Source organism: Sphaeramia orbicularis, chromosome 9, assembly GCF_902148855.1.
Source record: "Sphaeramia orbicularis chromosome 9, fSphaOr1.1, whole genome shotgun sequence".
Taxonomy (NCBI): domain Eukaryota; kingdom Metazoa; phylum Chordata; class Actinopteri; order Kurtiformes; family Apogonidae; genus Sphaeramia; species Sphaeramia orbicularis.
This window is the reverse complement of record NC_043965.1, coordinates 56,698,045-56,714,265: the sequence shown is the minus strand read 5'-3', so window position 1 is coordinate 56,714,265 and position 16,221 is coordinate 56,698,045. Positions and strand designations below refer to the sequence as shown.

General features: G+C 43.9%; 1 protein-coding gene across 5 annotated transcripts in view; it reads left to right on the top strand.

Annotated features, from left to right (window-relative positions):
* The first annotated feature begins 2,761 nt into the window (after positions 1-2,761).
* rasgrf2b (Ras protein-specific guanine nucleotide-releasing factor 2b) overlaps positions 2,762-16,221 on the top strand; it is a 179,615-nt gene continuing 166,155 nt past the window's right edge. For 4 of the 5 annotated variants that reach the window (XM_030142633.1, XM_030142634.1, XM_030142632.1 and 1 more), the window contains exon 1: positions 2,763-3,254. In XM_030142633.1, the coding sequence (XP_029998493.1) occupies positions 2,979-3,254 (276 nt within the window). In that variant the 5' untranslated portion in view covers positions 2,763-2,978. Of the gene's footprint in view, positions 3,255-16,221 lie in introns of all 5 variants that reach the window. The other variant, XM_030142635.1, reaches the window with a different exon arrangement.

The window sequence follows — 16,221 nt, the reverse complement described above, 5'->3', positions numbered from 1 at the left end:
GTTCTGGTTCTGCTCCTCATACATGAAGTGGACTACAGGTTCTGGTTCTGCTCCTCATACATGAACTGGACTACAGGTTCTGGTTCTGCTCCTCAGACGTGAACTGGACTACAGGTTCTGGTTCTGCTCATACATGAACTGGACTACAGGTTCTGGTTCTGCTCCTCAGACGTGAACTGGACTACAGGTTCTGGTTCTGCTCATACATGAACTGGACTACAGGTTCTGGTTCTGCTCCTCATACATGAACTGGACTACAGGTTCTGGTTCTGCTCCTCAGACGTGAACTGGACTACAGGTTCTGGTTCTGCTCATACATGAACTGGACTACAGGTTCTGGTTCTGCTCCTCAGACGTGAACTGGACTACAGGTTCTGGTTCTGCTCATACATGAACTGGACTACAGGTTCTGGTTCTGCTCCTCAGATGTGAACTGGACTACAGGTTCTGGTTCTGCTCATACATGAAGTGGACTACAGGTTCTGGTTCTGCTCCTCATACATGAACTGGACTACAGGTTCTGGTTCTGCTCCTCATACATGAACTGGACTACAGGTTCTGGTTCTGCTCCTCAGACGTGAACTGGACTACAGGTTCTGGTTCTGCTCATACATGAACTGGACTACAGGTTCTGGTTCTGCTCCTCAGACGTGAACTGGACTACAGGTTCTGGTTCTGCTCATACATGAACTGGACTACAGGTTCTGGTTCTGCTCCTCAGACGTGAACTGGACTACAGGTTCTGGTTCTGCTCATACATGAACTGGACTGCAGGTTCTGGTTCTGCTCCTCAGACGTGAACTGGACTACAGGTTCTGGTTCTGCTCATACATGAACTGGACTGCAGGTTCTGGTTCTGCTCCTCAGACGTGAACTGGACTACAGGTTCTGGTTCTGCTCATACATGAACTGGACTACAGGTTCTGGTTCTGCTCCTCAGACGTGAACTGGACGACAGGTTCTGGTTCTGCTCATACATGAACTGGACTACAGGTTCTGGTTCTGCTCCTCATACATGAACTGGACTACAGGTTCTGGTTCTGCTCCTCAGACGTGAACTGGACTACAGGTTCTGGTTCTGCTCATACATGAACTGGACTACAGGTTCTGGTTCTGCTCCTCAGACGTGAACTGGACTACAGGTTCTGGTTCTGCTCATACATGAAGTGGACTACAGGTTCTGGTTCTGCTCCTCATACATGAACTGGACTACAGGTTCTGGTTCTGCTCCTCAGACGTGAACTGGACTACAGGTTCTGGTTCTGCTCATACATGAACTGGACTACAGGTTCTGGTTCTGCTCCTCAGACGTGAACTGGACTACAGGTTCTGGTTCTGCTCATACATGAACTGGACTACAGGTTCTGGTTCTGCTCCTCAGACGTGAACTGGACTACAGGTTCTGGTTCTGCTCATACATGAACTGGACTGCAGGTTCTGGTTCTGCTCCTCAGACGTGAACTGGACTACAGGTTCTGGTTCTGCTCATACATGAACTGGATACAGGTTCTGGTTCTGCTCCTCATACATGAACTGGACTACAGGTTCTGGTTCTGCTCCTCAGACGTGAACTGGACTACAGGTTCTGGTTCTGCTCATACATGAACTGGACTACAGGTTCTGGTTCTGCTCCTCATACATGAACTGGACTACAGGTTCTGGTTCTGCTCCTCAGACGTGAACTGGACTACAGGTTCTGGTTCTGCTCATACATGAACTGGACTACAGGTTCTGGTTCTGCTCCTCATACATGAACTGGACTACAGGTTCTGGTTCTGCTCCTCAGACGTGAACTGGACTACAGGTTCTGGTTCTGCTCATACATGAACTGGACTACAGGTTCTGGTTCTGCTCCTCAGACGTGAACTGGACTACAGGTTCTGGTTCTGCTCATACATGAACTGGACTACAGGTTCTGGTTCTGCTCCTCAGACGTGAACTGGACTACAGGTTCTGGTTCTGCTCATACATGAACTGGACTACAGGTTCTGGTTCTGCTCCTCAGACGTGAACTGGACTACAGGTTCTGGTTCTGCTCATACATGAACTGGACTACAGGTTCTGGTTCTGCTCCTCACACATCATCAGCCTGATTTGAATAACTGACCCTGAACTTTGGGCTGCGGTGGAAACGCAGTTACCAGGAACTTTTTTTTAGCCCACATAAGTTCCAGGTGAATCAGTTCCAGGGCTTCTGGTGGAAAAAGGTCCTCATGAGTTCCCATCATGCACTTGAGTGAAGTCAAGGTTCAGTGTTTTTTCTGTGGATTCATGTTTGAACTCTTTGATCCAATTCCATTAATAATGCACCAACAAATCCTACCACTTGTCAGATGCTCTGTCTGTCACAGGCTTCACCACACGCTGACAACTCTCGCTCCGCCTTTAATTCCAACTCTAAGATGAGCGCGCATCACCGGAGAGAGAGAGAGAGAGAGAGAGAGAGAGAGAGAGAGAGAGAGAGAGAGAGAGAGAGAGAGAGAGAGAGAGAGAGGGAGATGTGCGGTGAAGTGTTGGTGCACGGGGACAGAGTTAACGGGAGTCAAAGCCGCTTAGGCCTGCTCCTCCTCTGCTCCTCCTCTGCTCCTCCTCTCGGCTCTGCTTGGGTCCACTTGTATCCACTTCTCCTCTCTCTCTCTCTCTCTCTCTCTCTTACTTTCTTATTTCTCTGTGCTGTCTGTTTGTGACGCACACATGCGTGTGTGTTTTGTGCGCTGACCCACACATGCGTGTGTGTTTTGTGCGCTGACCCACACATGCGTGTGTGTTTTCGGACTCTCGGACTTCCTCGGACCAGGACTTCCACCGCGCACGCGCTCCCGTTCCGCTAAGTGCGCTAACTTTTCCGTGCGCCGCTGAAACAACCGCAGAAAGCAGCGCGTCTCCCGCTGGGAAAGTTCGTCCGCAGCGCACCGTTTGCAAACATGGACTGACGGTGAAAGCAGCTCCTTTTTTTTTTCTCCTCCAACTGAAGAAAAATGCAGAAGAGCGTCCGCTACAACGAAGGGCACGCGCTGTTTCTGTCGGCGGTGGCGCGTAAAGAGGGCACGAAGCGCGGATACCTGAGCAAGAAGACGGCGGAGAACAGCCGCTGGCACGACAAGTTCTTCGCCCTCTACCAGAATATACTGTTCTACTTCGAGAACGAGCAGAGCGCGCGACCCTCCGGGATTTACCTGCTGGAAGGATGCACCTGCGAGCGCGCGCCGGCGCCCAAAATGTCCACTACTGGAAAGGAAGCGCTGGAGAAACAGGTGAGAGTTAGAAGAAAAGGGAAGGGCGCTCAAAGTTCCCCATCGAATGTGACGTCACTGCACAGTTGATGAACCTGAGTCCGTGACAGTGACGTCATTTTAGTGCAGACTCTAAAGGGTCCACGCTGTAGATGCATGCGCACAAGGAAAAGAGCGCAACAGTTGTGTGGGGGTTTGGTTTGTGTGTTTTTGTCAGTAGTACTACACCTCTGCACCAGTCTGCACTTTTCGAGGATGAATCCAGGCAGTCTAAAAAAAACCCAAACCAGAACATCAGTCACCAGCTGCAGTCTGATTAGGATACAGACATTCTCACCTGCCTGTAATCTGACTCACCACTGGGTCTTACCAGTGCAAAGACTGAGTTTTGGAACCTCATAGAAGTTTAAAAGTCTGAAGTATAGTAAGAATAGGACAATGGGACCAAAAGAAACACAAAAGACCAAAAAAACAACAACCAACATTTATATTGTGGACATCCACACTGAAACGTGTATAGGGATAAATGTATACCGTAGTATCAGTAATTATCGCGATAAATCTTGAATCACTGTTTCTAGTTGAAAGTCTCATGTTTGAAAGCCTACTTGTGCTTTTAAGTTCCTCATAAAAACCCACAGAAAAGCCAGCGGTATCAAGCACAGAATACAGACAGAAACAGAAAAACTGTGAACTGGAGCCAAAATGAATGGTTTATTTTAGTGTAAGGTGACAATGTGGACCTGCATCACATCAAATGTTCTGCTACAAATGAGTCCGATACCTTTAAATATAGAAGCCGGTTGTCTGTAGAAAGAAAGGAGAAAGAGAAAAAGAGGAAAAGCTTGTTGTTCCTGTGCTGGTGTATTCTGTAAACCATTGTTTTAGGTTGTCACTGGTTAAATCTAGCTTCATATGCGATGGAACGTGTCACTAGGAAATAGATAGCTGTGTTTTCTTAGATTACTTTTCTAATGACAAGATGAAGGACTATTCAATTCACTGTTCTGTGTAGAGCACAATATCACAACAAAGTCGCCTCTCAGGGCTTTACAGAAATTGTTGAACTGATAAAAAAAAAAAAGACACAAAGTGCATTCCCAGAAAGTAGAGTGTTGATAAAACCTTATTGTCATTCTTTTTTGTCTTGCAGTGTAGAGGTAAATGCAGCAATGCAGCAACAGGTTTCTTTCCTTTAACCCTATAAATGCTGTTAAGGCACAAAACCACTGTTTTTACCCTGTAAAACACTACTCATTAATGCCACCTAAAAAGCATCTTTACATAGGAGATGTCACACAGCTGTGCTGTTACGTCACTGACACCTATTCCAGACATCTTATGTTTTCTTTATCTATACATGTTCCATGTGTAATAATGTTGTGTAGAAAATGCAGCTCTTTTGGTTTAGTTTTTCATCTCCAAAACCTTAAAGACACACGTGAATAATCTGAGTGTTCTTGACTTCAGAGCAGCGGTACACTTGGACAAATGTCCTCCTGGAAGCTACCTCAGCATTGTTGCTCCAACAGATAGATACTTCTTGTTGCTAGGAAACATTTGAATGACCATTTGCACTTGCATTTCATTGAGAAAAAAGAATGGTTGAACATCCATCCTGCTGATGTCAGACAGATAAAAGCATGTGTTTGTCTAATGACGGCAGGTGGACTGTTGGCATGTCCATGCTCTGTACCTGGACAGAATGAACACATGTCCTGACTGTGCACGTGGAACAATGCAAGAACAGCATGGCTTTATTTGGTTTAGGGATTTTTTTGTCTTTATTTATTAAATTTTGCTTGGTAAAAGGACAAATGTTTGTTTTTTTTGTTTTTTTTTCTTTTGGAAGAACAAATAACATGTGCGTCCAACTGCTAATACTAATGGAAGCATGCAGCCTGTGTTTGGATGCTAAGCCTGGCCAAGTCTTCTTTTCCCTCTGTGTCTCACTCTCCGCCTCCTTCCGTCTCACTCTCCGCCTCCTTCCGTCTCACTCTCTGTACAGCTGTGATGTTTAATTAGGGTTCGCTTCAATCTGCCCTCAGCTGAAGACTCATGTGCTGCCACATCCGACTACATGATGGTGCACACAGGGGGAGTGGACCTGCTAACATGAACGTTTGGCTTTGTGCTTTGGTTGTAGGAGATCAGATCTCATAGGTTTCATCTGTGATGTGTGTATGCTTTGATGGAGTCTCTGTTGGGAGTCTGTGTTGCTCTGGGAGTCGGTTGTTGGCCTTACTTGTGCTGCAACCAGGGCAGCATTTCCTTTAGGATTTTTGATCCAAGCGTTGGGAGAAAGGGTGAGGCATGTAGTCAACACTAAGAATTTTGTAACACCCTGCGACTGAGGAGCAGAAAACAAAGACACTGAAGGATGACTGGACAATTAGAATGATCAGAATTCAATTAGATTTTTAATTGGACTTACTATTGTTTTGCCTTGATTTAAAAAAAATAATATATTCTACATTAAGCATAATTCCACCATACTGCAAACACTATACGGCTCCTTATCACTGTCTCTCCAGTGAGTTACTACTAAAATGAGTTTGGCTGTTAAGAAGTGAGAGAAATGAGAAAAGAATTCAACAAGTCATTAAGAACCTAGAGATGATGAACAGATACATTGTAGTTATAGCCTCTACTGCATAATCTCTAGTTTTAGAACATGCAGTTTTACTGTGAAGAACAGAAGTTGCTTGTAGAATGTCACAAACAAGCTAAAACATTCCATGGATGTGACTGACCGAGGTTAACGACAAGCTCCAACAAAAAGAAAAAGCTACAAACAAAAGCTAAAAGCTCTTAGAAAGAACAACTAAAGCCCCATTCAAACCACAGCTGAAACTGTTTCCTGACAGACGAGCTGCTCCACAGCTGGCTTTTCCTCATCTCTAACCCTTCCCTTGCTCTACCATCTTGTCCAAATATGGTCACTTCTGGCTCTAAAACATCAAAGTGGTGACGTCCAAAAGGCAAAGACTTGAGTATTGTAGTCTAAAACCCAAGCAGTGACGTCACAGTGGCTACATCCACCTCAGTCTGTGGCTTCAGATAAATGCTACTTTCATTATTCATTGTTTTCTTGATTGACTAGTGACACTGATCTCATGAAAGCACGGTGGATGTCACGCCACTTCTTACGGCATTTGGCATGCTATTATGCATTTTTGTCTTTTCATGTGTTATTCAACAGCATTTGGTGGCGTGTCATTTTACGCCAAGATCTCTGGTTCACATAACCCTAACCCCTAACCCTAATCCTACCCTTAACTGTAACCATAATCCTAACTGTAATCCTAACCCTTAACTTTAACCATAATCCTAACTGTAATCCTAATCCTAACTGTAATCCTAACCCTTAACTTTAACCATAATCCTAACTGTAATCCTAATCCTAACCCTAATCCTAACCCTTAACTGTAACCATAATCCTAACTGTAATCCTAATCCTAACCCTAATCCTAACCCTTAACTGTAACCATAATCCTAACTGTAATCCTAATCCTAACCCTAATCCTAACCCTTAACTGTAACCATAATCCTAACTGTAATCCTAATCCTAACCCTAATCCTAACCCTTAACTGTAACCATAATCCTAACTGTAATCCTAACCCTAACCCTAACTGAAACCATAATCCTAACCCTAATCCTAACCCTTAACTGTAACCATAATCCTAACCCTAACCGTAACCATAATCCTAACCCTAACCGTAACCATAATCCTAACCCTAACCGTAACCATAATCCTAATCCTAACCCTAACCCTAACTGTAACCATAATCCTAACCCTAATCCTACCCTCAACTGTAACCATAATACTAACTGTAATCCTAACCCTAACCCTAACTGTAACCATAATCCTAACCCTAATCCTAACCCTAACCGTAACCATAATCCTAATCCTAACCCTAACTGTAACCATAACCCTAATCCTAACCCTAACCGTAACCATAATCCCAATCCTAACCCTAACTGTAACCATAACCCTAATCCTAACCCTAACCGTAACCATAATCCTAACCCTAACTGTAACCATAATCCTAACCCTAACCCTAACTGTAACCATAATCCTAACCCTAACCGTAACCATAATCCTAATCCTAACCCTAACTGTAACCATAATCCTAATCCTAACCCTAACCGTAACCATAATCCTAACCCTAACCATAATCCTAATCCTAACCCTAACCGTAACCATAATCCTAATCCTAACCCTAACCGTAACCATAATCCTAATCCTAACCCTAACTGTAACCATAATCCTAACCCTAACTGTAACCATAACCCTAACCGTAACCATAATCCTAATCCTAACCCTAACTGTAACCATAATCCTAACCCTAACCGTAACCATAATCCTAATCCTAACCCTAACCGTAACCATAATCCTAACCCTAACCGTAACCATAATCCTAATCCTAACCCTAACCGTAACCATAATCCTAATCCTAATCCTAACCCTAACCGTAACCATAATCCTAATCCTAACCCTAACCCTAACCGTAACCATAATCCTAACCCTAACCGTAACCATAATCCTAATCCTAATCCTAACCATAATCCTAATCCTAACCCTAACCGTAACCATAATCCTAACCCTAACCCTAACCCTAACCATAATCCTAACCCTAACCCTACCCGTAACCATAATCCTAACCCTAACCGTAACCATAATCCTAATCCTAACCCTAACCGTAACCATAATCCTAATCCTAATCCTAACCCTAACCCTAACCGTAACCATAATCCTAACCCTAACCATAATCCTAACCCTAACTGTAACCATAATCCTAATCCTAATCCTAACCTTAACTGTAACCATAATCCTAACCCTAACCGTAACCATAATCCTAACCCTAACCCTAACCGTAACCATAATCCTAATCCTAACCCTAACCCTAACCGTAACCATAATCCTAATCCTAACCCTAACCATAATCCTAACCCTAACCGTAACCATAATCCTAACCCTAACCGTAACCATAATCCTAATCCTAACACTAACCCGAACCGTAACCATAATCCTAACCCTAACCCTAACTGTAACCATAATCCTAATCCTAACCCTAACCGTAACCATAATCCTAACCGTAACCATAATCCTAACCCTAACCCTAACCGTAACCATAATCCTAATCCTAACCCTAACCGTAACCATAATCCTAATCCTAACCGTAACCATAATCCTAATCCTAACCCTAACCGTAACCATAATCCTAATCCTAACTGTAACCATAATCCTAACCCTAACCGTAACCATAATCCTAACCCTAACCGTAACCATAATCCTAACCCTAACCCTAACCGTAACCATAATCCTAACCCTAACCGTAACCATAATCCTAACCGTAACTATAATCCTAACCCTAACCGTAACCATAATCCTAATCCTAACCCTAACCCTAACCATAACCCTAACCCTAACCGTAACCATAATCCTAATCCTAACCCTAACCCTAACTGTAACCGTAACTATAATCCTAACCCTAACCCTAACCGTAACCATAATCCTAATCCTAATCCTAACCCTAACCCTAACCGTAACCATAACCCTAACCCTAACCCTAACCGTAACCATAATCCTAATCCTAACCCTAACCCTAACTGTAACCGTAACCATAATCCTAACCCTAACCCTACCCGTAACCCTAACCCTAACCGTAACCATAATCCTAACCCTAACCCTAACCCTAACCGTAACCATAATCCTAACCCTAACCGTAACCATAATCCTAATCCTAACCCTAACCGTAACCATAATCCTAACCGTAACTATAATCCTAACCCTAACCGTAACCATAATCCTAATCCTAATCCTAACCGTAACCATAACCCTAACCCTAACCGTAACCATAATCCTAATCCTAACCCTAACCCTAACTGTAACCGTAACTATAATCCTAACCCTAACCCTAACCGTAACCATAATCCTAATCCTAACCCTAACCCTAACCGTAACCATAACCCTAACCCTAACCGTAACCATAATCCTAATCCTAACCCTAACTGTAACCGTAACCATAATCCTAACCCTAACCCTACCCGTAACCCTAACCCTAACCGTAACCATAATCCTAACCCTAACCCTAACCGTAACCATAATCCTAACCCTAACCGTAACCATAATCCTAATCCTAACCCTAACCGTAACCATAATCCTAACCGTAACTATAATCCTAACCCTAACCATAACCATAATCCTAATCCTAATCCTAACCCTAACCGTAACCCTAACCCTAACCCTAACCCTAACCGTAACCATAATCCTAATCCTAACCCTAACCCTAACTGTAACCGTAACTATAATCCTAACCCTAACCGTAACCATAATCCTAATCCTAATCCTAACCCTAACCCTAACCCTAACCATAACCCTAACCCTAACCGTAACCATAATCCTAATCCTAACCCTAACCCTAACTGTAACCGTAACCATAATCCTAACCCTAACCCTACCCGTAACCCTAACCCTAACCCTAACCGTAACCATAATCCTAACCCTAACCCTAACTGGAACCATAATCCTAATCCTCAGTGCGTGGTATTTGACACGGTGTGAACATACACGTGGAACTCGTAGAATGCATACTCACAACACACCAATTAAGAGCAATTAAAAGTGGCGTGTATATTTTTGCAATTTGATGATGTCACGTTGGACCGGCAAGTTGTATGGCTTTTAAGATGTCTGAAAAATGTTGAAAAGTGTCCACCAGTGTTTGTCACAATCATCATGTTAGAAATGGAGTTAGTTAATGTTGACAAACAACTCCCACCAGCTGTTTAAGTACACTGTGTTTACTTCAAAAATGGTTTATGAATTTCTATTGTGACAGTCTGTTTTTATGCACATTTAAGTCGATAGTATTTAAATTCATATTCCTTTTATAAGGTTATAATGATGACGTTTGTGAGATTCAAGTCTACTTGTTTCCTTGAATGTTTGTGTTGGAGTGTGTTTTGTGCTGCAGCTGCTTGAGTATGGACGTTAGCAAACTGCCTTTCTAAACTAATGTTAGCTTCAGGAGCTGTTTGTGCTGTCGAGGAGCAACGTCTGGAACTGAAGAACCCAAGGATGTTCCCAGAAAAAGACACAAAACCTTCTCTATGATGCACGTTTCTGGCTAATTGTGGATGTTTTCAGGCTGGTGGTAAGGGGGTGGGATGGGTGAAATTCATGATTGACATTTGTAATTCCCAATCATCGATCAGACTGTGCCCTGGACATGACTCTGCTGTGTCTCAACATGAAAGCTTTCAAAGGTGGCTTCACTTTTCCATAAGAGCATGAAACAACATCAGGTGAATGTATCCTTACATTCTTTTGGAGTGTCAGGACAGAGCTGCAGAAGGAAGCTCTGTCCTAGAGCTCATTTGGAGTGTTGCAAGTTTAACTTCAAAATAGAGTTAGCTGCAGCCAACAAATGACCAACTTGTAACAGAACACACTTCAACAAAGCACGCAAATCTTACATGTTTAACCTCTCATCAATATGGTTCCTCATGCAAGGGTTTGGTAGGACAAAGTGAAAGATTGCCTTCCATCCCTCCATCAGGTTTTCTTCCTCCTCACGGTTTGTCTGAGTGAGTCTGCCAGCCACCTGCAGTATCACACCCCCACACTGAGCCACAATTCAAGCACACAAACAACACTGCCTCTTGCTCTCTTTTCTGTCTCCATGGTCCTCTCAAACAGATGCACACTGTGTTACGTGCATTCACACCAGTCCAAACAGCTTCCACAGTAACTGTAGACCTATCCCGGGTGGAAAACACCAGCAAATATAGAGCTGCGTATAATTATCTCACTACCCCCCCCCCATCCTATCATCAGGCTGTGGGTAGGTTATTGATCCCAGAGAGAAGCACAGTTTACCAAGTCCAATGTACAGCACCTCTGAGAATAAGAGCACATACACTTCAGTCTGTTGGATTTTTCAAGGAGGAAATGAGTTGGAAGAGAATTAGTTTTTAATCCTTTGCCTTGATAGAAAATGAAAATTAGAAAGAAAAAATAGTTTGGTAGATTAGTTGACACATAACTATCATGTTAAAGCACTGAAAATGTCTAAATTATATCAAGAGAAACTGCTCTGGAAGATTACACACTTCCAGTGTAAGATGAAAAATGATAGAAATATCATATGGTTTGATTTATTTCATGTTGAGGCATGATTTGTGTGTGTGTGTGTGTGTGTGTGTGTGTGTCAGTCAAATACATCACGTTGTGTCAGGGTGTTTCCTAATGCATTTTCCATTTTGTCTATTGGCAAAGTTTTACTCAGTCCCACCATATTAACCAATGGTTAGACACTCAAATTCGGTCATTATATTTAATGATAAACCCCTTGAAGCCCCTCAAGCCAAGTTAATGTTGTAGAGCCTGACTAGTGGTGGGTTTATAAAGATATAGGGCTGGCTGATAAAACGATAATATATAACTATTGAAATGAGACATGCTCGATACAATTTCGATTTTCATTTGTCCATGTTTTGACAGACATAAGAACAGCCAATCATATTTAAGTAGTGCCGCACCGAATCAATCATGCTAGAGCCACGCCCACAGCACAGGTGTAAGAGCAGCCGCAGCGCACACACTGATGTTTGGGCTGCAGCGGAGATAATGAATGTTCCCTCGGGAAAAAATTTGACGGAGAACTCGGGTCACTGGGTTGCTGAAAAGTTGGGCTGTAATGTGCACTTGTTTGTGCTGTTTCAGTTTGGGGCCTTCAGTACAATATGGAGGTGTACCGAATGAATACATGTAGCCTATGCAAAGAATGCAAACACTGGCCTTTCCACACAAACCTTTTTGGAGTGAAGATTTTATTTATTTGGAGTTGACCAACAAATGTAATGGTCTGTTTTGTTTGTGTTCCCTTTTAAAACTTGAAAGCTTTTTCCTGCTGGTCAGACTTTTAGTTTAGTTTTAAATATATGCACCTGTTTTATTTCTCTGAAACCGTTGGACAATGTTCTTCAGCACATCTGTCTTGTTCATCCTCTGACTGAAAATAAATCATATTTAAATCAAAAATAAACTTTTGATGTCTTCACATCAGCGGAAAATTTAAGCTTGACAAAAATGGTGATTTGATTTATATTGTGATACATATCAATATCGTCTGATATAAAAAATACCGTGATATTATGTTTATTTTTCCATATCGCCCAGCCCTAGTCTGATAGAATAAAGACAGTTTGGAGGATAGAAACACTAATTATTCACCCTCCCCTAGAAAAAAAAACTATTCAACATTGTTGGGCATGAATGACCTTTGAGTTTATTAGACACTGTAAACACTGAACATCTAAGTCAAGTTTTGGCCTTCTAGTTTTTCTTCTGGTCAAAGTAATGAATACCTACAATACATGAATGAATGAATCAATAAATAAGCTTGCCAAATTATCTCTTGCTAGAAAAATACGGACAGGAGGAGGTTTCATAGCTGCACTTTTGCTCCAGAGTGGAGTGGATGTAGCTTAAGAGGTCGAGCGGATTGTCTATAGACCAGAGGGTTGGTGGTTTGGTTTCCATTCTTGAGCAGGACTATTTCACTGGTGTGTGAATTGAGGTGTCACATTGTGAAGTGCTGTTAGTACTAACAAGGTCACAAAGTCCTAAAGAAATTCAAATCTTGCACATAGAAGTTTGGCTTAGTCAGTGACACCTAGGAAGAGATAAGGGGACAACCAAGCATGCGTTGGTGACCACTGGAAAGACAGTTGACAGCACGGAAAGACAGCACACTGGAGCAGGATTCCTGAAATTTTCATCCAAATCCGTCCATAACTTTTTGAGTTATCTTGCACACGAACAGACAGACAAGTAGACAGACAGACAAACGCCAGCAAAAACATAACCTCCTTGGCGGAGGTAATAACTGGGTGTACCATCTCAGTCATCCTCTTCGCCCTGGAGATGAACAGGGTGGCCAAGCCAGGTGAGGTGGAAGGTAGAAGCCCTCTAACTAGGTCTGGTGTGCAGAAGCCCCTGGCAAGAGCGTTTATGGATGGCTGTCACAACAATGTCAGTGCCAGGAGGGAGGTGGATCTTGTGAGACCTTGGGAAACTGGTCACCTGGGCCAGAATGACTTCAAGCCTGCCAAATCAAGATCCATGGCACTGAAACAGGGGAAAGTGGTTGGCAAATTCCACTTCTCCTTGGCTGGAACTGTCATCTCCTCCATCACTGAGCAGCCAGTGAAGAGTCTGGGGAAGTTTTTTGATGCATCTCTGAAAGACACCGCCCTCATTCAGAGGTCCAACAAAGTTGAAAAGTTGGCTGACCAAGGTTGACAAGTCAGGCCTGCCAGGTGGATTTAAGGCCTGGATCTCCCAGCATTCCATCCTACCACGTGTCCTGTGGCCACTGCTGGTTTACTTCATTCCAGTAGCAACAGTGGAGTCCGTGGAAAGGAAGAACACTAGCTTTGTTCGTAAGTAGTTGGGCCTCCCCTGCAGCCTCAGCAGTGCTGCCCTCTACAGGACCAGCAACATCTTGCAGCTCCCATTCAGTGGTCTCACTGAAGAATTTATGGTGGCACGCACAAGAGAAGCCCTTCATTACAGGGACTCCGGGGACCAGAAAGTGTCAGCAGCTAGCATTGAGATGAGAACAGAGAGGAAGTGGAGGGTGGAGAGAGCAGTGGAGGTGGCGGAGTCACGCCTCAGGCAGAAGGAGCTGGTGGGCATGCTGGCAACCAGGAGAGCTGGCATGGGCCTTTTTCCAAAGACCCCAGTGGGCAAGGCCCGAGGAAAGGAGAGACATCGGCTAATCCAGGAAGAGGTCCGAGCAGTGAGCGGGACAGTTGGGCTCAGGCAGCAGGAGGCATGGACAAAGTGGGAGAGCGTCCTACAGCGCAAAATCACCTGAACAAACATCATCCAGGCAAACTTTCAATTGCGTCTGTTTCCTTGTTCATGTCACGGGGTAGTGAAAGAATGGATTCATGCGCATGGTGCTGAAGGGAGAATACAGTGTTTACTGAACAGAAAAAGAAGAATATTGGTAACAAACAAAAACCTGAGGGGAGATTAAGTCAGAGTCTGCAGGGTGAAGAGGAACAGGGTGGTGGTCTAAGTCCAGGTTATGGCAATGTGGTGAAATGATCTGGCACCACACTGGAGCAGAGGTGTCTCCAACAAAGGCTCCTAATGGAGATCTGCTCCAGGTGCGGTGAGAAGCAGGTCAGCTTGATTGTTGAGGGAAGGGTCAGCAGACGTGCTGGAGCGGACAGTGACAGTCCAGGCTGTGTACGACACTCTGTGAAGTCCAGCCAACCTCCATGTGTGAGACACCAGCATGCCAGCTATGCTCTGGAAGGGGATCCAAAGGCTCTTGCAAAAGGTCGCTCCCACTGGCGCCCTGACGAAGTGCTGAAGGCAGTGACAGAAAGCACGTGCAATGCCATCAGCTATGGTAAACACCACCTTGCCTCAAAGAGGAGAATCGCCTTTGTCAAAGCTGGAGAGGAACCCTGCTGACAGCATAGGACAAGGTCAGGTCTCCTCTGCACAGCCCCTGACTGGCAGCTGCAAGCCAACCTGGGGAAGCAGCTGAAGTTCCCTCAGCATATCACCACAACATCACTCTGGCCGGACATAATCATCATCTCCGAAGCAACAAAAGAGCTGCCTTTGCTGGAACTCACAGTGCCCTGGGAAGAGCAGATGGAAGAGAGAAATGAAAGAAAATGCGCAAAGTACAAGGAGCTAGTGGAGCAGTGCCGGGAAGGGGGCTGGAAGACTCACTGTGAGCCAATAGAGGTGGGCAGCTGAGGTTCTGCAGGACACTCACTCTGCAAAGTCTTCAACTTACTGGGCCTACCAGGAGTGGCTAAGAAGAGGGCCATATGTGAAGCTGCAGAGAAGGCCACAAGGCAGCTGTGGATAAAGAGGGCTGATCCACGGGTGGTTGGTGCTGGGACACAAGCAGAGGTCTGATCAACCTGAGCTGGATCACCCTGGCGAGGGTGTCTGATGTTGAAAGACCCAAAACACCCAGTGACCCCAGGTTACATCACTGATGATGCATCCCAGTGCATCCAGAAGATGTATCTAGCACAAATCTATTTATTTTCTATTATTCTGATAAAAATGGAAAGTCCAAACTTCTGAATGGAATGAGTCAGGTGACCTAAAGCATTAATAATATTCTACCATCAATAACAACCTTATCATTCTCTTAATTTCGTTATAAAGCTGTCTTAAAATAAAGGTTGAAATGGTAAAATTGTAGCCTGCTTGTGCGCTTACATGATGGAGTCTGTTGCACAGGGAGCCAGTCGATTGTTCTAACACTAGTGGACTGTATTTCTTGTTTCATTGTGGAACAAGGTTGCTGCTGCTAAGATGCAGAAAAGATGCTTTGAAGAACTCAAGGGAGTACAAAAGGATTTTCACATTAAATATTGTCTACATAGAAATCAGTTTACAGGCTGTTACCAGTAATGCAGGCAACCTAGACAGTTGTTAGCTTAGTGATTAAGTTAGCTAACATGAGCAAATAGCGAGATCCTAACACAAACCTGGACACAGGTATATGCAAACGTTAAGATGAAAATACATGATCTCAGGGACACAATGATGTTGCACTGACTTCGTTTATAACTGTATAGAATTTAATTCTTTCATGATGCCAGTGACTGTCTGAACTGTGACATAAGAAGTGTTTAGAGATATCACCAGCTAATTGGTGTGAATTTCCTGTTTCCATTTTCATGAAGTGTGTTTTTGTACAAGCTGCAGGCTCATAAAGCTTCAGTTCAGCCATGTCTTCCTCATTAGAGTCGATTCAAGAAGAGGTGGGGTAACACTTTATAGTTGAAGTGGCAGCGCTGCACTTCCTGGAACATGTATGTAAGTGTGTGTATGTGTGTGTGTGTGTGTAATTAGTTTTCATTAGAAAGAACCCTATCATAGTCTGCCACTTTTGCTCTTAATCCCACTGATCCTAAGGAACCAGTGCTGCC